This window comes from Psammomys obesus, unplaced genomic scaffold (genome assembly GCF_907164565.1).
Source record: "Psammomys obesus unplaced genomic scaffold, mPsaObe1.curated_primary_1811, whole genome shotgun sequence".
NCBI lineage: Eukaryota > Metazoa > Chordata > Mammalia > Rodentia > Muridae > Psammomys > Psammomys obesus.
This window is the reverse complement of record NW_026592890.1, coordinates 23,080,301-23,101,347: the sequence shown is the minus strand read 5'-3', so window position 1 is coordinate 23,101,347 and position 21,047 is coordinate 23,080,301. Positions and strand designations below refer to the sequence as shown.

The 21,047-nt window shown below is 42.9% G+C and overlaps 1 protein-coding gene across 2 annotated transcripts in view; it reads left to right on the top strand.

Moving 5' to 3' along the window:
• The first annotated feature begins 10,786 nt into the window (after positions 1–10,786).
• Sec63 (SEC63 homolog, protein translocation regulator) overlaps positions 10,787–21,047 on the top strand; it is a 63,835-nt gene continuing 53,574 nt past the window's right edge. Inside the window, exon 1 of one of the 2 annotated variants that reach the window (XM_055615933.1) lies at positions 10,787–11,046. In XM_055615933.1, coding sequence (XP_055471908.1) covers positions 10,923–11,046 — 124 coding nt within the window. In that variant the 5' untranslated portion in view covers positions 10,787–10,922. The remainder of the gene's footprint in view (positions 11,047–21,047) is intronic. The other variant, XM_055615932.1, reaches the window with a different exon arrangement.

Sequence of the window (21,047 nt, the reverse complement as noted above, 5' to 3'; positions counted from 1 at the left end):
ACCTCAGTCAGGATATCTTTTTCTAGTTCCCACCATTTGCCTGCAAATTTCATGATTTCCTTGTTTTTAATTGCTGAGTAGTATTCCATTGTGTAAATGCACCACAATTTCTGTATCCATTCCTCAGTTGAGGAACATCTGGGTTGTTTCCAGATTCTGGCTATTACAAATAAAGCTATTACAAACATGGTTGAGCATTGTGGATATATGACTAGGAGTGCTATAGCTGGATCTTGAGGAAGCACTATTCCTAATTGTCTGAGAAAGTGCCAGGCTGATTTCCAAAGTGGTTGTACAAGTTTACAGTCCTACCAACAATGGAGGAGGGTTCCCCTTTCTCCACATCTTCACCAGCATGTCACTTGAGTTTTTTATCTTAGCCATTCTGATGGGTGTAAGGTGAAATCTCAGGGTCGTTTTGGTTTGCATTTCCCTGATGACTGAGGATGTTGAGCATTTCTTTAAGTGTTTCTCTGCCATTCGATATTTCTCTATTGGGAATTCTCTGTTTAGCTCTGTACCCCATTAAATTATTGCTGTTTAACTTCTTGAGTTCTTTATATAATCTGGATATTAGCCCTCTGTCAGATAAAGGGTTGGTGAAGATCCTTTCCCAGTCTACATGCTGTCATTTTGTTCTGATGACAGTATTCTTTGCTTTACAGAAGTTTTTCAGTTTCATGAGGTCCCATTTATTGATTGTTGATCTTAGAGCCTGTGCTGTTGTTCTGTTCAGGACGTTGTCTCCTGTGTCAATGAGTTCAAGGCTCCTCCCCACTTTTTCTTCTAACAGGTTTTATTGCCTGGTTTTATGTTGAGATCTTTGATCCACTTGGACTTTAGTTTTGTGGAGAGTGATAAATATGCATCTATTTGCATTTTTTCTACATGTAGATATCCAGTTATACCAGCACCATTTGTTGAAGATGCTGTCTTTTTTTTTCCATTGTATGGTTTTGGCTTCTTTGTCAAAAATCAAATATCTGTAGGTATGTGGGTTTATTTCTGGGTATTCTATTTGATTTCACTGATCCACTATTCTGTTTCTATGACAGTACCATGCAGTTTTCATTACTATTGTTCTGTAGTACAGCTTGAGATCAGGGATGGAGATACAAAAATACTCAATAAAATACTTGTAAACTGAATCCAAGAACACATCAAAATATATCATCCATCATGACCAAGCAGGCTTCATCCCAGGCATGCAGAGGTGGTTCAATATACAGAAATTCATCAATGTAATCCACCATATAAACAAACGGAAGGAGGAAAACCACATGATCATCTCTTTAGATGCCAAAAAAGCATTTGACAAAATCCAACACCCATTCATTCTTAAAGTATTGGAGAGATCAGGGATACTATTCACATACCTAAACATAGTAAAGGCAATCTACAGCAAGCGGATAGCCAAAATCAAAGTAAATGGAGAGAAACTTAAAGCAATCCCACTGAAATCAGGGACAAGGCAAAGCTGCCCACTCTCTCTGTATCTCTTCAACATAGCACTTGAAGTCCTAGCTAGAGCAATAAGACAACTAAAGGAGATCAAGGGGATACAAATTGGAAAGGAAGAAGTCAAAAGTACCACTACTTGCAGATGATTTGTATAGTGATGATATGATAGTATACATAAGTGACCCAAAAAATTCAACCAGAGAACTCCTTCAACTGATAAACACCTTTAGCCAAAGTGGCTGGATACAAACTTAACTAAAGAAAAAAAATCAGCAGCCTTTCTGTATATGAAACACAAAAGGGCTGAGAATGAAATTAGGGAAACAACACCCTTCACAATAGCCACTAATAACATAAAGTACCTCGGTGTGACTAACCAAGCAAGTGAAACACCTGTTTGAAAAAAAACTTCAAGTCTCTGAAGAAAGAAATTGAAGAAGATATCAGAAGATGGAAAGATCTCCCATGCTCATGGATCAGTAGGATTAACATAGTGAAAATGGCCATCCTGCCAAAAGCAATCTACAGATTCAATGCAATTCCCATCAAAATACCAACATAATTCTTTACAGACCTTGGAAGAACAAGTCCCAGTTTCATATGGAAAAAGAAAAAAACCAGAATTGCTAAAACAATCCTACACAACTAAAAATCCAAGATTTAAAAATAGATCATGATAGAAAAATATCACATTGCATTGCACATGGTGAGGGCTTTTCCCTTCATGAGATTTTTTTTTTTCAATAATTTACAGGGCCACAATCTAAAATACACTTCTTTTAATTTAAACAAACAAAACAGTACTTGGGAGGCAGAGGCAGGCAGATCTCTGTGAGTTTGAGGCCAACTTCGTCTCCAGGACAGTTAAGGCTACATGAGAAGATCCTGTCTCAAAACAGACAAATAAAAAAAAAAATTGTGTGTGTGTGTGTGCTTTTCCTACATGTATGTTTGTGTACCACATGCATGCCCACTACCATTGGAGGCCAGAAGAGGGTCTCCAGCCTCATGGCTTACAGATAGTTGTGAGCTCCACAGATTCTGGACTCAAACGTGGGTCTTCTGCGTGAGCAGCCTGCTCACTTGTGAGTCATCTCACTTACCCGGGATTTTATTACTTTTATTTCACGCGCATGAAGGCCTGTATCGAGTAAATGAATGAGTGCCTGCATGTGTGCTGTCTCGAGTAGAGGATGGAGATGAGAGGACTGGAGTGGGGTGTCAGAGCTTAAGAGCATTGGCTGCCCTTCCTGAGAAGTCCAGAAAAGCAGCCAGTGCTCTTATCCACGGAGCCATCTCTCTGGCCTCAAATATATTCTTGATGTGAATCGCAGTCAACAAAATGCACCCATCTAGGGTTCCAGGCTTGGTAATTGTTTCTCTTTCATGTGAACAGGGAATTCCCCACAAGCAGATTGGCAGAAAGTTAACTTTGAGAAACAAATCACGAATCACTCCTAAGAAAGAGCACTCCTTACGTTTGGAAACAGCTTTTTATTGTTGTGGTTCAGTTCAGGCTAGTGGTTATCTTGTTTGTTCAGAATTTGGTGAAATGAGATGTAAATACTTGTACCATTTGGGCATCTATGCTAGATTATAAATATGTGTGTAGATGAGAGAGTTATTTGCTGGCAGTGATTTATTTAGCATCTACCTCCCATCAACGAACAATCACCACCCAGACAGGAACAAACCAATGCTATCAACTCAGGGCTTCCTGTGGCAGGAGAGTCACTTACTTGCCGTTGACAGAGACGAAAAGCCAGGTAGGCAGGCAGGTAAGGGAGCAGAAAGGGAGGCCTTGGGTGTCCTTTGAATGTAGCTATTGGTGTAGCAAACTAGAAGTGGGACATTCTGTGTGTTTGCTTCCGGGGGTGTATTTGGCTAATTGATCCTGATTTGGAAGCGGGACAAAAAAACCATGTGAAGCTGATGGCCATTCACCAAGTCTTGAAGTTCAAGGCCGGTTGTCGCAGAGTTAGAAGCTTGCCTTTCTGGGCTGGTGGCTGGTAGGGTTGTTCGTCCGAGTTTTGTTCTTACGTATCTGGCCGTTGTTTCAGTGCTTAGCAAAGTGAAGCAGCCACCTAACCTGCAGGGCGAGTTTACTCATTTGTTCAAGACTTATGATCTCTTGCCAGCTTGTCCAGTGAATCAGAAGTTAAAGCGAGGGCTGGACTTAGTCAATCTGTAGGTCATAGTTCCTTCCCACTATTGAATTTGGGCTGGCACTGATGGCTTGCACTAATATGCTTTAGTGGACAGCGAAGGATCACGGCTGTTGGTGGAGTGTGGGAGGGCTTTTGAAGTCCCCCTAACCGATGTTAGCCATGACTACCGTAGCTGTAGCCACTCACCGCTCTTGAATCGGGGGATAGTCTTACCTGCTGTATAGTTATCCCTATATATGGGTATCACTTCTAGAATATTCACTCTACCCCAGGGGCAGGCCCACACACCTTGCAGCCTGGCTTTGAGGCTCCATCAAACACAAGTGACTCTCACCAGTTTGTTCCTGTCTGGGTGCTGATCACTTATTGATGGGCGATGAGGGCTAAATAACTTTTCAGTAGTTAACTCTCATATACACATATGTTTATAATCCACAGACACGTAAATGCTACAAGTATCTACATCTCCTCTCACCAAAGGAACATGAAGGCATGATATGCCTTAACTTACGTTGTGCCACAGCCTAAGAGGTGTGTAGAAGTAAAAGGAGAGGCATTGTTTGGACTGTGTGGAGTCGGAAACTACTGTCAGATGGAAAAATTGTAAGCACCAAGTGTGATACCCTTTGTCTGGCTTTGCAAACAAACAAACAAACAAACAAACAAACAGCACTCACTATGTCATATAGACAATAATATGTGTCTGGGTTTTTCTTTTCTGTGCTGAGGTGTATTTCAGCAGTAGAGCATTTACTTCCCTAGTACGCACAAGGCTCTAGGTTCAATTCTCTGACTCCAATTTTGGATGAAAATCTTGCAAAATAGAATTTACCAGAATAGGGCCAGGAATCCGGTTCAGTGGCAGAATCCTTGCCTTGTGTGTGGCGATGGGCTTAGAAAACAGAAAGTTTACTAGTACCACTAGAACACAAACTTATAGCAATTATAACACACAACTGATGGCATAACTGTAATTCTGTATTATTTTTCTAGAATAATATGGAAGATTTTTGTGAGAATTAAATGATGAATGTGTCTATAACTTCCCCACCCTTACAGAGAGACAGGAGATGGAGTCAGGGGAAACCCTGGAGGCTTGAGGACCAGCTAGCCTGGCATAGGAAACAGAAAAAACCAAGAACTCTTCTTGCAAACAAGGTGGAAGGCAATGGCTGATAGTTGAGATAGTCCTCTGACTTCTTCCTGTGCTACACGGCAGGTGTGCACCTGGATTTGCACACAAGGGTGCATGCGCGGACACACATATACAAGTTTAAAAATATTTTCATTTTGTATGTATAACTGTTGTTTGCATGTATGTATGTATGTGTGTGCACCACATGTGTCTGGTACCCAAGGAGGCCACAAGAGGGAATCAGGTCTCCTGAAATTAGACACAGATAGTTGTGAGCTGCCCTCTGGGTGTTGGGAACCGAATCCTAGTCCTCTGTAAAGGCAACAAGTGCATAGCAGGAAAGATGGCGCAGTGGTTAAGAGCTCGCTCTGCTCTTCCGGAAAACCCACATTTGATTCCCAGCACCTACGTGAGGTAGCTCACAACCACTTATGACTCCATCTCCAGGGGGAGCCAATACCTCTGGCTTATGGGAGAACTAATGTGAATGTACACACACACACACACACACACACACACACACACACACACACACACTAAGAGCAGCAAGTACTCTTAACCCCTGAGCCGTGCCTTGAGCTTAGCTTTTTGTTTTGTTTTGAGACAGGGTCTCAGTATGCAGCCCTGGCAGTCACAGATACTGACTGTCTCTACCTCCATGCATGTTCTAGCCTGGATCACAAAGACTTTTTTTCTTTTTTTGTTTTGTTTGTTTGTTTGTTTTTGAAACAGGGTTTCTGGGACTGGAGAGACGACTCAGAGGTTAAGAACACTGGCTCCTCTTCTAGAGGTCCTGAGTTCAATTTCTAGCAACCACATGGTGGCTCATAACCACCTATAATGAGATCTGGTGCACAGGTACACATGCAGGCAGAATGATGTATAAATAATAAATAAATAAATCTTAAAAAAAGTAAAAAAGAAAAGAGACAGGGTTTCTCTGTGTAGCCTTGAGCCTTGACTGTCCTGGACTCAATTTGTAGATCAGGTTGGTCTTGAACTCACAGGGATTTGAAAGTGTGTTTGGTGGTGTAAGTCTGTAACAAGACCAGCGCTAAGGATAGAGGGACACTTGGATCAGGAGTTCAAAGTCACCCTGAGCTACATACCAAGTTTGTATGTAGGCAATAAAACCCTGTCTCAAAAGAAAAGTTGAAATAAAAGGTGATTTCCTAGGCTTTGGGACTAAAGGTCATAGTATATGTAATTCCTCCTTTTCTTGGATTTTGTTTTTCATGGTTTTAATTACCCAAATGGTCTAGTATGTCCACCATCAAAACTACTAAATGGAAAATTCTGGAAATAAATAATTTGCAAGTATTAAACTATATGCTATTGTGGCCTGATAAAATCACTCTCTGTTCTACTGTGTCCTGTCCTGAGTTTGAATCATTTAGGTGCCTATGGCATAAACATTATCCACTCTTAGTCATCTCAGCTATAAGATGAACTGTGGTATGGCAGGGTTGGCCTTCAAGTGACATACTTTGTATTTGATAACGGCTCCAAAGAGCAGGGGTGATAATACTGACAACTTAGATATGCTGAAAGGAAGATATGAAGTGCTTTCTTTAAGTTAAAAGGCAAAGGGTGTTGACTTAGTACAGAAACAGGTTAGTAAAAACAAATCCTCTGCCTGGTTTTTAAAATTTTAATCTCATTATTTTTAAAATTATGTATATATGTGTGTGTGCATGGAGGAGGGGGCCTTGTCTGCTCCCTTGAAGCTAGAGTTGAAGTAGTTGTAAGCTGCCCCTTGTGGGTACTGGGAATCAAACTTAGGTCCTCTGGAAGAAGAGTACATGCTCTTACCCATTGAGCTGTCTCTGCAGCCCTATACGTGGATTTCTGAAGAAAGGGAAAAAAAAAACTGTCCTAGGCCTGAGCTTATATTTCAAACTTCAAAATACCTGACCACCATGTCTATAACTGAGATGGAAAATGCAATAATTTGTGCATGTGTAGGGGAAAAAAAAAAACCCCACAGAGTATCTATAGGGTTTGTATCATTTATGGTCTTGGGCATCAGTTGGAAGGCTTGGAACACATCACAGATGGAGACTACTGTATTAAGATGTGGAGGAAGAGGGAAAAGGGTAAAATTAGTTGCGCAGACCTACTTAATAATTTGATTTCACCTAGCCTCCTCAGTTAACTCCATTGCACAGAAATCTGAATAATATCATTAGAGCCATATAAGCACTTTGGAATGCATAGATGAGAGCCCATGCCAGCAGCACAAGAATGACTTACCCACAAATGAAAGGTTCACTCTATGGAAAAAGCAAATTATTAAAGGGAGCCTAAAAATAAACTTTCTGTACCTGAGAGGGAATGAACTACCAAGCAATTAGAATGAAAGTGATTAAAATATTCTCTTGCAGACATATCCAGAAATGATATTAAAATATCATTTTAACATATGCTGAAATTAAGGACAGGGTGTGTCTGTGGCTCCTTTTCTTCCATATTCATTTGCTATTATTAAAAATTTCACTAAATGATCTCTTAAAAAAGTTTTGCAAGTTAATATCATCATCAGAAGGGCCTAGTGTAGTGTATGCTTGCAATCCTAGCACTTAGGTGGTGGAGGAAGGAGGAGCAAGAGCTCAAGGTCATTCTCTCTCTCTCTGTCTCTGAGACAGGGTCTCACTGTGTAGCCCTGGCTGTCTTGGAACTTGCTATGTAGATCAGATTGGCTAGGAACTCACAGAGATCTACCAGTCTTGGCCTGTGGAGTGCTGGGATTAAGGGAATATGCCACCACACCCAGCTCCATTCAAAGTCATTCTTGCCTCTACATTGAGTTTGAGGCAAACTTGGGTTGCCTCAGACCCTATTCCAAAAACCTGAGTATTTATAGGCTTTGGATGAACATATTTTGTGTTTTTTATTTGTGAGAGGTTTAATATATTGATACCAAATTGATATCTCCTGGATAAATTGTTAAATCCACCTAAATAAGCCCAAAGCTGCAATCAAAGAGGTTACTTTCCATAAACAGTCCAAAGAGCAGGTTTTATTTATTTGTTTGTTTATTTTTGAGACAGGGTTATTCTATGTAGCCCCAACTGTCCTGGAATTTGCTATGTAGAACAGGCTGGCCTGAAACTCACAGAAATCTGCTTGCCTCTGCCTCTAGAGGGCTGGGATTAACTGGCAGGTGTTGTGATGGATAATTAATTTTGCCATAAGGTTTTGAAAACATATAAGGACTTAAGAGATCCAACCTAAGGAAGAGAATTTCTATCTACTTCAGTTGAGCCAAGTTTTTGAGTGGTGCCTATTTTTCAGTAAGACAATCTGGTCATGAGGCTGTCAATGCGATGTCACGAAAGAGGACACAGCTCCCATTGTCATCCCCCCCCCCCCCCCCCCCCCAGCAGTCTGAGGAGTTCCCTTAGAGTTTTAGGGACCTTGACTCAGGTTGACCCAGGATTTGACAGTCAAAAGAATTCCAGAGCTAAGCTTAACTAAAGAAAGTGGAGTAATCAATGCCACTGTAATGTAGGCTTAAGCGTGTGGGCCAGGGGAAAGGGCTCAGAGATGCCATGTGACTGAGAGCAAGGGCGTGGGCTGCTCAAAGGCAGCCACAACAGTCTGTCTCATACAATAGTCTTCTGTGAGTTGATATCTTATTCCTGGATGGCCCCTGAGGGTACTTGGTAGAGTTACAATGGGTAAGGAACAGTCTATTCCACAGGAATGTTGGGTAGTTTTACTGTAAAGCAGTTTTGCTAGAGATTCTCTAGCAACATCTGGGGAAAGGAATGAAAGCCTGCCCAGGCCATACACACACAGGCCTTAAGTTTGGGCTGTTGCTACTTTAACGTAAAGTATCTCCGTATGGAAGGAAAATTAACTCTAGGTTAGCCTTCTACACAGCAAATATTGTGTTGGAGTTCTTGCTTCACACCCGGGGACAGGCTTTTTTTTTTTTTTTTTTTTAACAGTTTCATGTGTAGCCCTGGCTGTCCTGAAACTCACTATGCAGCCTCACTATGGGCCTCGAACTTACAGAGACCTGTCTGCCTCTGCCATTGCCGCCTGAGTGATAGTGTTAAATCTCTTGGACGAGGGGCTTGTTTCCTTCTTTCATCTCCCGAATTTCCTGTCTATGCTGCCTCAAAACGGCCACAGTTCTGTTCTGACTTCATAGTCCAGCTTTCTTTTCTACTTCTAAGTTTCCCTCCTATAATAAAGTCCTTGGAAACTTTATACAGAAAAAAAGAAAATCAAGGATAAAATGCAGAGAAAGTGGTTTTCAGAAATTTCCTCTTAAAGTGGGATTTGAAAGGCGAATACTTGGAAACATAATCTATTGTAAGGGAAAGCATAACTCATTACGACAAATACTGGTTTTCAGACATTACTTAAGGGGTCATATAACCAGATTTCTTCTCAGACAATGGAAAGCATATTGAAAAGCCATTTAGTTAATGGAATGTAGTCTTCAAACGAGCCTTAAAATACAGTGGGATGCACTGTGCAGCACTTTCTCATTTGAAAGGCATCGCACACCAAATCCTTTAATATTCACAGCAGTCCTGTGAAAAACGCCCTGCGTGCTCTTGAACCACAGAGGGCAGTGGAGGCGCCGGGACTCGCCCAGCTGAGGACACCGCCGGACTTCTGTGCGAGCTTTGCAAGGTTAGAGAAGCATCCTGCAGCTCAGCTAATTCCAGCTTCTGGGATCCCGTGGCGAGGAGCAGAGAGTGACTGCCGCCTCAGCTTACTCACAGGCTGCAAGAAAGTGCGCCGGCTCTTGGGGAACTCTTAGGGCGGCACCTGTCAAGGGCGGCAGAACAATCTGCGTTTGGACCCCCAAACCTTGAGCAAACCCAAACCATTGAGCGTGACCTTTGGACAACATTTTGAACCTCAGCTTTCTATCAAGAAAAGCACCTATACCAGAGGTTCTCAACCTGTGAGTCGTGACACCGTTTTTTTTTTTTTTTTGGGGGGGGTGTCAAGCGACCCTTTCATAGGTATATGAATATCTTACGTAAGATACGTATGGTATCTTACAAACCATATATTTACATTACGACTCATAATTATGAAGTAGCAACGAAAATAATTTTTTTTGTTTGTTTTTCGAGACAGGGTTTCTCTGCGTAGCCTTGGCTGTCGTGGACTCACTTTATAGACCAGGCTGGCCTGAAACTTAGAGATCTGCGTGCCTGCTGCCTCTCTGAGTGATGGGATCACAGGCGTGAGCCAGGCTTCGCCACAACATGAGGAACTGTATTAAAGGGTTGCGACATTAGGAAGCTTGAGAACCACTAACATATGCTTTGATTCATTCCATGGGGTCTTTACTGACAATTGGACAAATGATCGCTTGGGTCACAGAAAGCATTAGTGAACCGGCGGCTCCAAATACTTGGGCACTCTCAGGAAACTCCCTGTGCAGGCTTAAGGAATCTTTGCAAAATGGATGCAGCGTACACTACAGTTTTCAAAGTAGCAACGATCACTTTGCAAATGCAAACAAAACTACAATTAATCCCCGCTCTGTACTCTCTCCATGGTACTTGTTTTCACAAGGTTGACTTGGAGGAGAGGATCAGAAGCTGGGGAAAATCAAGAGGGATTGGAGAGAGAGGGAGAGAGAGGCGGGTCGACCTCGCTGTGCTTGCAATAGCTCAGGTTCGAGTCGCACCCAGGACGCTCGCCCATGCGCACCGCTGGGCTCTGAAGCCACGGTCCAGACCCACCAGACCCGCTCCGGGAATCTGGCGAAGGGCGCTGGGAAAAGGAAACCCCGGAAGCAGGGGGCGGGGCCTTGGGGCGGGCCTATGGGAAGTTGGGGGCGGGCCCCGCGGCGAGGGGGCGGGGTCAACAGAGTTTCTCTGCTGCGCGCGCCACGTCTCCCTCAGCGAGCGTGTGGAGGAACCGGCCGGGGAGGGAACAGCCGCGTGGGGCGGGAACTAGCTCCTCTCGCGAGAGTTGGCGGCGGCCGCGGCGGCGGCGGTGGCGGCGGCGTGTCCGTGAGAGCGGCGTGGGGGTGGGGAGGAGAGGCGGCGGCGGCGGCGGTGGCGACGGCGGCGGCGGCGTCCGAGCTACGCCACACGGGGCCGGGGCGCCGGGAGCCGGAGCGCAGCGCGGGGTCGTGGCGGCGGCGGTGAGGGGAGCGTGGTGGAGGAGGCGGAGCCATGGCGGGCCAGCAGTTCCAGTACGATGACAGCGGGAACACCTTCTTCTACTTCCTCACCTCCTTCGTGGGGCTCATCGTGATCCCCGCCACCTACTACCTCTGGCCGCGAGACCAGAATGCGGGTGAGTCGCGCCGGCGGCCCGCCCCGGGCGCGCTCGGGAGGACGCCCCGGGCCGCGCCGTCCCGGCCGCCGGTGCTGCCCCGCGTCCCGGTGACGCCGCCCGCGCGGCCGGGCCTGAGGGCCGCCGTCCGCGGGGCCGGAGCTCGGCGGCGATTTCCCCCTGCACGGTCCACGGGAGTCGAGCCCGGGCTCGTCCCGCGTTGTTCCGGACGCCCCTCGCCTGCTGCCCCTTTGTCTTCCCCGCCCCGGCTTTTGTCGGGTGTTGTTTCTGGAGGGAGCGGGATGGGCCGGGATGGATGGTAATGGGGGCCGAGGGGAGAGTTGGCCGAGGGGGAACGCCGAGCGTGCGGGCGTAGCCCCTCGTCCCCCGCTCCCGCCACCCTCCTTCCCTCTCATCCCGGTGTCTCTGCCGCAGCTGTTGTTACAGATGTTCGGGGGCAGCTCTGAGCTGGGTGGCATGTTTGGGGCTTCCAAGTGAGCTCACCAGCAGCCCACCCCCGTCACTTCCTCCCTTTGCTTTTTTTTTTTTTTTCATTTGTTCAATCACATCGTGGGGGTTGGAAGCGCTGCCGTTATTCCTTTCATAAAAGCAAAAATAGGTTTTTCTCCTTTTCCTCTTCTCTGGAGTTTCCTGTTTACGACGGGAAAAGTGCAAGTATGAAGGATTGTAGGACGTAGTTGTGGGGTCGCTATTCCATTTGCTTTTAGTTCTTGAGTCTTTTCACATAAAACATCGTGTCAGAACGCAACCTAATACAGTTTCACGGCATGTTAGGTGTCGATTGTAATGTTAGATTCTAAGACATATGGCACGAGAGATTCTTAAAGCTGAGGGCACTGACTGCCAACACCTAATGGGTTATCTCTGGTGGTGGTAACCTTAATTAGTACGTTTGGGGCATAACAGCGCTGAGGAAAAGCTTTCTGTGTCTGCTAAGTTGCTTTTAGGTTGGGTGTGGTGATAATCTAGATTGTTACCTGTATCTTGGGAAAAATTAACAGTGAAGTTCAGAACACTTTGATGACTGAATTAAATGTCCTATGAAATTATTTAGTTACACAATAGAACTAAGTAAATTTAGGATAAAGAGCAAGCATCTCTTTTGTACATTTGACAATAAGTTTGAGTAGCAACAATTTACCCAAAGTTACTAGCCTCCCTGGTTTCTCAGTCAGTGCTGGTTTGTGAAATTTGCATTTCTGATGCTTGTGTTTTGTGTTTTTAAGTGCATCTAGATAGTATTGGTTTTTGGGTGTTGGCTGTACAAACTTTGGGTGTCATAATACAGAAATGTTTTTTCTTGACTGCACACCTAAGTCATTCTTTCAGGATTTCGTAAGTTGAAGAGACCCATGCCCACTGTGGTGGCTCACAAGTGTTATTCCAGGCCTTTGAGAGGTGGAGGCAAGATGAGTAAGAGTTCAAGGCCACCTGCATCAGCTACATAGTGAGTTCAAAGCCAGTCTGGCAACCTGAGACCTAATCTCAAAAATAGGCCAGCAAGATGACCCAGCAGGTAAAGGCCCTTGCCCCAGAACCTGACAGCTCAATTCAGCCCCTGGAACCACAGGGTAGAAAGAAAAAGCTGACCCTTGAAGTAGTCCTCTGACCTCTACAGGAGAGCTTGTAGGCCCCCATATTGAGTGATTAAAGGAGGAGGAGGAAACAAAAACAACACAGAGGGAGGGTCTACTAAAAGTATTGTAGTTCTGTGTTCCCTTATCACCTTCTGTGTGTGGTTGGTTGTGTAGAGGACAACCGTATTGGTACAGTGGGTAGATTGGTTGAGTATTATCAGAAGCTCCTCTGATTGCAGAGATTCTTCAGTTGAAAGTGGTTTTTTAATGATAATTTTAGACAACAAAATTTGTTTGATAACATCATATGTAAGATGTTCTTTGCCCCTTTCCTTAGGGGGGTCTTTGGAGAGTGCCAGTAGTATGAAAGAAATTCATTTTGACTGGGTAAGTCATGGCCTTCCAGTGTTAGTTTTTAAACTCTTTAAATGTGGCGAGGAACTTGGTATGGTGGTACATGCTGCTAATCTTAGTATTTGGGAGGCATAGACAAGCAGAACTCAGAATTAGAGATGAGCTGGGGTCACATGGAAGGACCCTGTCTCAAACAAGACCAAAACAATGCAGTGAGGTAAGGACTGACATTGGCCTCAGTTTACAGACAAGATACTGGGGGTTGGGTAAATTTCCTGTATGACAGAGACTGCATTGGAACGCTGGTTAGCTTCAAAGCTCGTTTCCGTATTGCTAGATTAAAAATACACATGAACTCTGCTGGAACTTGTTTCTTCTTTACATCCAATTCTCTGCTTCAGGTTTGCCCTAGTGAATATACGCATGTTGATGTATTTGTTTGGTCTTGCCTAAAATTCATGTGGAAATTAAGAAGGATGCTTTGTGCTAGTCTAATCATTAACAGACTTGTTGGACATCATATTATGTGGCTGCTTTTATAGCTTTTGCTCATCTCATTTAGAAAATAGTCATGTTTTTCTTTTGGAACATTGATTTCGTTAGCTATTGGTAATATGTTAGTGTTTAAATTAAACTTTATGTATGTTTGTAGGCAGATGAGAACTTTTGGGACAGTTTTCTTCTACCCTCTGTGTTTGAACAATCTTAGGGGTGGCTACAAACACCTTTACCTCCTGAAGCCAACTCATTTTTCCTCTGTTAATTTGTTTTGAGACAGGGTTTCTTTGTGTAGTCCTGGCTGTCCTGGAACTCTCTGTAGTTGAATCAGGCTGGCCTCAGACTTGGAGATCCATCTACCTCTGCCCCCCATGTGTGCCATCATTACCTGGCTCCATGTTAACTTTTTAAAAATTTAAAGTATTCATTATAGGGCTTTCAGTTTTAAAGTTCACAGTTATTTCTGCTTGGCTTTCTTGGAATTATTGAGCTCTTGAATCCATTGTAAAATGTAGTGCCATTTAACAGATTGTGAAATTTAGGGTTTGGAAAAATAGAAATAGCTTAGTCTTTCCTATATTTGATATCGCAATTGAACTTGCTTTCTAAACATTATTAATGAGATCTTTCTGCATTGATTTTAGTCTTTTGTGTTGGGCTATGTATACTTAATCCCCTTTTAGTAGTGAAAGGTCCTCTTGGCTTTTTGCAGCTTTGTAGACTAGGCAGACCTTGAACTCAGAGAGACCACCTGCCTCTGCCTCCCAAATCCTGGGATTAAAGGTGTGTGCCCCGGCTCTTGAAGTTTTACTTTGATTTATTGTATGAGTGTTTTGTGTACATGTCTGTAGGAGTACTTTGTGAGTGCCTGGTGCCTCAGCAGGTCAGAAGATGGCATCAATCTGGAAGTCAAGATCTGGAGTTGTGTGTGGTAGTGAGCCACCACGCGGGTGCTGGGAATAGAACTCAGGCCCTCGGTAAGAGCAAGTGCTCCCTTAACTTCTGAGCATCTCTCCATCCTCAAAGATAACTTTATATGTAGTTCATAACCGATTGTAGTTAACCATTAGAAGATTCCAGAGTAGTTACCGTTATGCTGTGATTGGAGTCTTTAGTGTTTTAGACATTCTTAAGAATCTGAAATAGTTGCAGTCACCTCAGCCACTTTCTGCCTTTGTTTTTTCTATAAATACCATCCTGTGACTTTGTGTGTGCACTGCTTACTTTGTGCCACCACCCATGCCCAGCCTATTTCTTTCTTTCTTTCTTTGGAAGGTTTATTTTGATATATTTTTAATGGGGTGTGTGTGTGTGTGTGTGTGTGTGTGTGTGTGTGTGTGTGTGGTGGTGGTGGTGGTGGTGGTGGTGGTGGTGGTGGTGGTGGTGGTGGTGGGGTAGGGGTGATGTGAGGGTGAGTTCCTGTGGAGTACAGAGCAAGGATTCTGATTCCTCTAGAGCAGGCATTACCGGGTAGTGGTGACCTGGCCATTGTGTTATAGGAGCCAACCAGAAGTCTGGAAGAGCACATGTACTTTTTGTTTGCTTGTTTTTTGAAACTGGGTTTCTGTGTGTAGCTTTGGCTGTCCTGAAACTTGCTCTGCAGACCAGGCTGGCTTTGAACTCATATTAGCCTGCCTCTGCCTAACAAATGCTGGAGGCAAAGGTATGCATCACCTCCCCTCCAAAAAAAAATTGTGTGCATATACTCTTAACCTGTGTGCCATCTCTCTGGCCCCAATGTTTGTTAGTTTTTGATTCCTTTTTCAAAACTGCCTGATTTTGAAACCTGGTGTGGCAGATTGCTGTGCTTTAGACGGGTGGTGTGTTTCAGCGCGGGCATTTGTAAAGTAGAGACAGAGAAGTCTCTTAATAAAATTAGAGTGGAGAGTCAACTGGGCTTTATGTGAAGTGTTTAGAACAGTGTCTGACATGCAGTGATACTGTTATTACACATTGTTTTGGTTTACTACTTAAATACTCAGGTTTCTTTATTGTTTGAAAAGATTAGTACAATGTTTTAAAAAATTAATTCTATTGACTTGGCTTCTCTCAAATAAGTTAGTCACCTTTTATTTGAGGATGTGAGTAGATGTCCATTTTTATCCTTTACTACTATAATAGGAAACATCTATTTTAGAAAAGGTTTAAGATCTAGCCTAGTCTCTACTTTGGGTTAACTCTGAACTGATCTTCGTTTCCTCGGGGTGGAAGTAGTAACTTGCCTAGGAATCAAGAACTGGTTATGAGCTGGCTTATGGTGCACACCTGTAGTAAGGCCAGCCTTTGGGAAGCTGAGGCAAGAGGATTGTGAATTGCACCCCCCCCACCCCCAGTCTTTGTGGTTTTTCTTCGTAAGCTGCAAATACCCAGTACAGAAAAGCACAAAGGAGGCCAGAGAGATAGTTCTACTGGTGCCGGCTGCCAGGCGTGATGGCTTGGATTTCATATTTGGAACCCACGTGGTAAAAAGAGAGAACCAACTCCTGTGAGTTAGTCACTAAATCTACATATGCACCATGGTTCTCAAACACACACAAACGCGCGCGCACACACACACTATAATAAAAATTTTATAAAGGGCTGGATATATTGTTCAGCAGTTCTTGCAGAGGACCCCAGTTTCATTCCCAGCACCTATAACCACCAATAACTCTAGTTCCAGAGGATCCGACACCTTCTTCTGGCCATAGTGTGTACCCACGTGAATGAAGAATATAAATGAGAACATGATGCTACAGAGTTTAGGGTAAGGGGTCAGGGTATGCAAGCCAGGATAGCTCACTCCCTAAACAGGTACTGGTGATGCTGAGCGAGCCTGGAGGACAGGTCTGCTTTGCTATGTTAACCTTTGTTAGCCATTTGTTCTGAGTTTGAGACCTAACATTACATATATGTCCCTCATCTAATACTGAAATATAACTTTAAAAACCAAAAAGCATGAAGAAATAGAATAAAAGTTGTTCTTTTTCTTTTATAGGAATGATTTTATTGTACTTAAACTCCCACTGAACATTATTCTTGCTTTTAGTGTATGATGTTTTATGTTTATTTAAAGTTTTCTGATCTGTCACATTCTTGTTCACAGTTCTATAAATTTTACTTCAGTTGTAACTTTGTCACTGTTTTTTTTTTTTTCTTTTTTCTTTTTTTTAATGTCATCCCATGTAGTCAAACATATGGGCCATTCCCAGGAAATATGCTGTACTTGGAGACTGGATGTTTCTGCTGTGAGGGATTGTTTTGTGTATGACTCACAGAACTGATTGGTAGGGTTTTTGGTTGTTGTTGTTTTTTTTTGGGGGGGGTTTGTTTTGTTTTTTTTTAATGTTGGGTCCTCTATTTGTCTTGTAAGCTGCTCCAGAAACACCTGAATAAGTGACTTGCTCTGGGGACTTGAAGTAGTGGCTAAGGCCAAAATTGGCAAGTTAATCAGTTTAATTTGAAGCCATCCTTCAAGCCTTCAAAACAGTTGCATAAAACAAATTCTGCCAGTATAGTTGTTTAGGTGAGGAAGACATGTTGCTTCTCCCATCTTCCAAATTCTCTGTGAGGATAATTGTAGAAATAGTCTTACTTTGGGCAGTCTCCACTTGCCCCTTCAGACAGAGTTACATAGAACTACAGCCTTTTTCACCTCAGCTCTTTATTACTTTAAGGTGAGGTGTGCTTACTTTAAGGTGAAGTGCTCTTTGAATGGTACTCAGAAGAAATGTAAGAATTCTCTGTATGAGAAAACTGAGACCTCAAGTAGGTATTTCACTTGCCTCAAGCCATAGCTGTTAGGTGTAAGATTGAATGTTGGACCCTAATTAGTTTTATACCAAAGCTTCTCTTTTAGCTGCTACCTTGTACTCCTTTAATTAAGTAAATATTGCACATTATTATAATATCAATAGCAAGTGGAAAGTGCTGAAGGAGAACAGGAGTATTTCTGTCTTGGGGCTTTAGCAAGCGTTTTATGCGGAAAAGGTAAAGCAGTCTATAAGTAGGGAAAGGACTGCAAAGGCATTGGGTGTTCTGTAAATAAATGGTGAGGCTTTGAAATGTGATTGGTGCTTTGGATCAAGTGAGCCATTTTGGGTTTATTCCTTGTCCTATTATTAACTTAGAAAACAGTAGAGCAGTGACACCTGACTGGTTTTGCTTTTGTGAACATAGTGGAGAATGGTTTGGAAGTTGGGAAACTAGAAGGAACTGAGAGTCCATCTCAGCTTATTTCATTGAGATGTTAGGATTAAGAAGTATGACTAGATTAAAAAATTCTATGATAGCTTGGATTGTTGATAGTTTATATATTTCACTGATTTCTGGTCCCTTGAAAGTTACTTGGTGATCAACATAGTGTAGTGAAAGGATTGGGATGGACATTAAAAAAAAAAAGAAAAGATCTGTGGGCATCATACTTGTAATATGCCTGTGTACCTAATGGTTATGTCTTGTGCTTCCAGAGGCCAGAAGTGGGCATTGGATTCTCTGGAACCTGACTGCAAGGTGATGAGCCATCATGTGGGTGCCAGGAGTCATAACCAGGTCCTCTGACTGAGCAGCAAATGCTCTGACTGCAGAGCTTCTCTCCACTCTCCCTTGTTTTTAATAGCAAGTTTGGTTAGCTCAGGCTTTGTTTTGTTTTTTAAATTAGAACTAGAAAAAAAGCTGGTTGGTGTTAGCTTTGTGTTCAGAACAGTTGTAAGCTGCCATGTGCTGGGACTGCAACCCAGGTCATTGGTAAGAGGAATGAATCAAATGTTCCTAACTGCAGAGCATCTCTCCAGCCCCTCAAAGCAATATAGTTTATGAATGTGTATACTTAATTTAGATCATATAATTATTTTAAACAAGGTCTTGAAGGGACATTAGAGATCCAAGAAATGTGTGATTGTTTAGGGAAAAAAAAATCCTGTGGTTTCTGTCCTGACAAGAAGGGGTTGGGTACCAGACATGTAGTCTACATACATAAAGGAAACCAGCTGGGAACCTGGTGGCAAAAGGAATTAAGGCACATTCAAGCTCCAAAGACGTGATAAACATTGGATTAGTAAGTTTTAAAAATGCTTTTATTTAAAGGTTCAGTTTCATACATACTTAATCTTGGGACAAACTGAAAAGTTAAAGATTAGGTTAATGTTCTCCACTGAAAAAAAATTTAAATTATGTGTATATGTGTGGGTTTGTGTATATGTATATGTGTGGGAAGCCAGAGGAAGTTGTCTCCTTGGAGCTGGAGTTAGCTTTAGTGGCTTTAGCTGCCTATTGTAGGTGCAGGTAACTGAACTTCTCTGCAAGAAGAGTAAGTGCTCTTAATTACTGTGACACCCCTCCAGGGGCTCTCCCTTCTCCCTTTGTCTTTCTGTTTTTGCGAGTCTTATGTTATAGTCTTGGCTGGCCCTAAACTCAGATCCATCAGCCTCTGCCACCTGCCTGCTGGGATTAAAGCTATGTCCCTTATTCTCTGAGGCCATACCTTTTATTCAGGCACAAAGAAAATTAATACACACACACACACACACACACACACACACACACACACACAAAGAGAGAGAGTGAGAGAGAGAGCACGCAAGAGTAAGAACACTCGGAGTCCTCTTTTCTCTGTGCCCAGCTTTCAGATGTCACTTTCAAAATTTTCTGGGTTTAGCTGGGCTGTGGTGGCAGAGATCTCATTGGTTGAAAACTGAAACATATGACTTGAAAGTCATAAAGAAAGTCATAAAGTTGGTGGTAGTATGTGCTTTTAATTCCAGCACTTAGGAGGCAGAAGCAAGAGAATCTCTGAGTTTAAAGTCAGCCTAGCCTACTGAGGAAATTCTAGGACAGTCAGCTACACAGTTTAGAAAACCCTGTCTTGAAAAAACACCATTTCCTGGGGCGAGTGAGATGGCTCACCAAGCCTTATGATCTGAATTTGGTTTCTGGAACCCATATGCTGGAAGATGAGAACTGAATTCTGCAGGTTGTTCTCCAACTTCACATGCGTATTCATATGCCACCGCCTTCCATAAATAAAAATGTAAAACACCAAACCAAACCAAAAAAAAACAGAAGGCAAAAAATCATTTCCCATCATTACTAGACTCTTTATCAGTGAGAAATGTTATACCATGTATGCCAAGGTTACATTGTTTCTTTGAAAGTTCTTATTCATACACTCAGGAAAAATTATATATATATTCATTACTGTTTGGAATTATGTTTTTGTCATGGATGAAACAATTTTCTCATAGATTGCAGATCTTTTCAACTACTTTTGGTTTTTACTCATTTAGTTCAATTTAGTGTAGTTATTGAGTATTCATTGGTTGACATTAGGAGGTACAGAAAACAATAGAATGATGAGCGCAATATACATAGCCTTGTTTGGATAACCTGCGTGGGGTGTGTGAGGATTCGATTGAGATGCTTGAATTGTTATACCCAGAGCACCGTGAAGAGAATGTAAGAGGAGTAGAAATAAATGCTGTGGAGGTTGGCTGGATAAAGTATCTGCTTCAAATTGGGGTAGTAGTAGCAAGCTAAAGGCTAGGAAAGTTTTAAGTATTTAAATTTGTTTTTCAGATTTATTTTTGTGTCTATGTGTATTGTCTCCATATATGTATATGCATGTGTGTATGTGCCTGGTGCCCATGGAGGTTAGAAGAGAGCGCTAAGTCTCTTGGAATTAGTTATAGGCGGGTGTGAACTACCATATGGGTGTTAAGAATCAAACCTGGGTCCATTGGAAGAGCAGCCAGTGTGTTCACTGCTGAGCCATCTCTCCAGCCCCCAGAGAAGGTTTTATGAAGTAGGTGGGTTTTATGTGGCAGGGCTTGATAGAAGCTTTCACTCTGCATCCCAGGCTGGTATTGAACTTGGGCAATCCTTCTGCCTTAGTGTTAAGAATGCTGGGATTGGGACTGGAGAAATGACCGAGTGGTTAAGAGCACTGGCTGCTCTTCCAGAGGGCCCAGGTTTGTTCCCAGCACTCATCTGGCAGCTCACAACCATCTGTAATTCCCTTTTTAGAGGATCTGACATCCTGTTTAGGCTTCTGCAGTCATTGGGATGCATGAGGTGCACAGACGTGCAGGCTTAACAAACCATAAGAAAAAATAGTATGAACAAATGTATGGAAGTGGAGCAGCATGGGATGTGTTCAAAGGTGCATGGGATCAGTTGGAACCTCGATTCATAAAGTGAAAACGTGAGAAAGCACAACTGGAGTCCTGAAGCTCTTGTATGCTGAGCTGAAGAGTTTATAAGTCACTTTTGCAGCTGCACTGTGTGCCAATCAGTAGGCTCTTATGTAACGAGAGCAAACAGGAAATGGTGGCAGTAGGAATGTAAAGGACATGCTGCTTGAAGTACAGCCTTTCCTGGGATATTTTCCCCCTGCAGTAGGATCACACAATCCTAGGTAATTTTTGTATCTGACTTGTTTCACTTAAGCTTTTTAAGCTTTCATGTGCCTGTATGTTGTAACATTATCAAAACTCAGTTGTTTTTATGGCAGAATAATATTTCATAGAATATTCTACCTTTTGTTGTCTATTGAAGAGTACCTAAAATTGTCCTGTAAATAGTGCCGCAGTGAGCAGT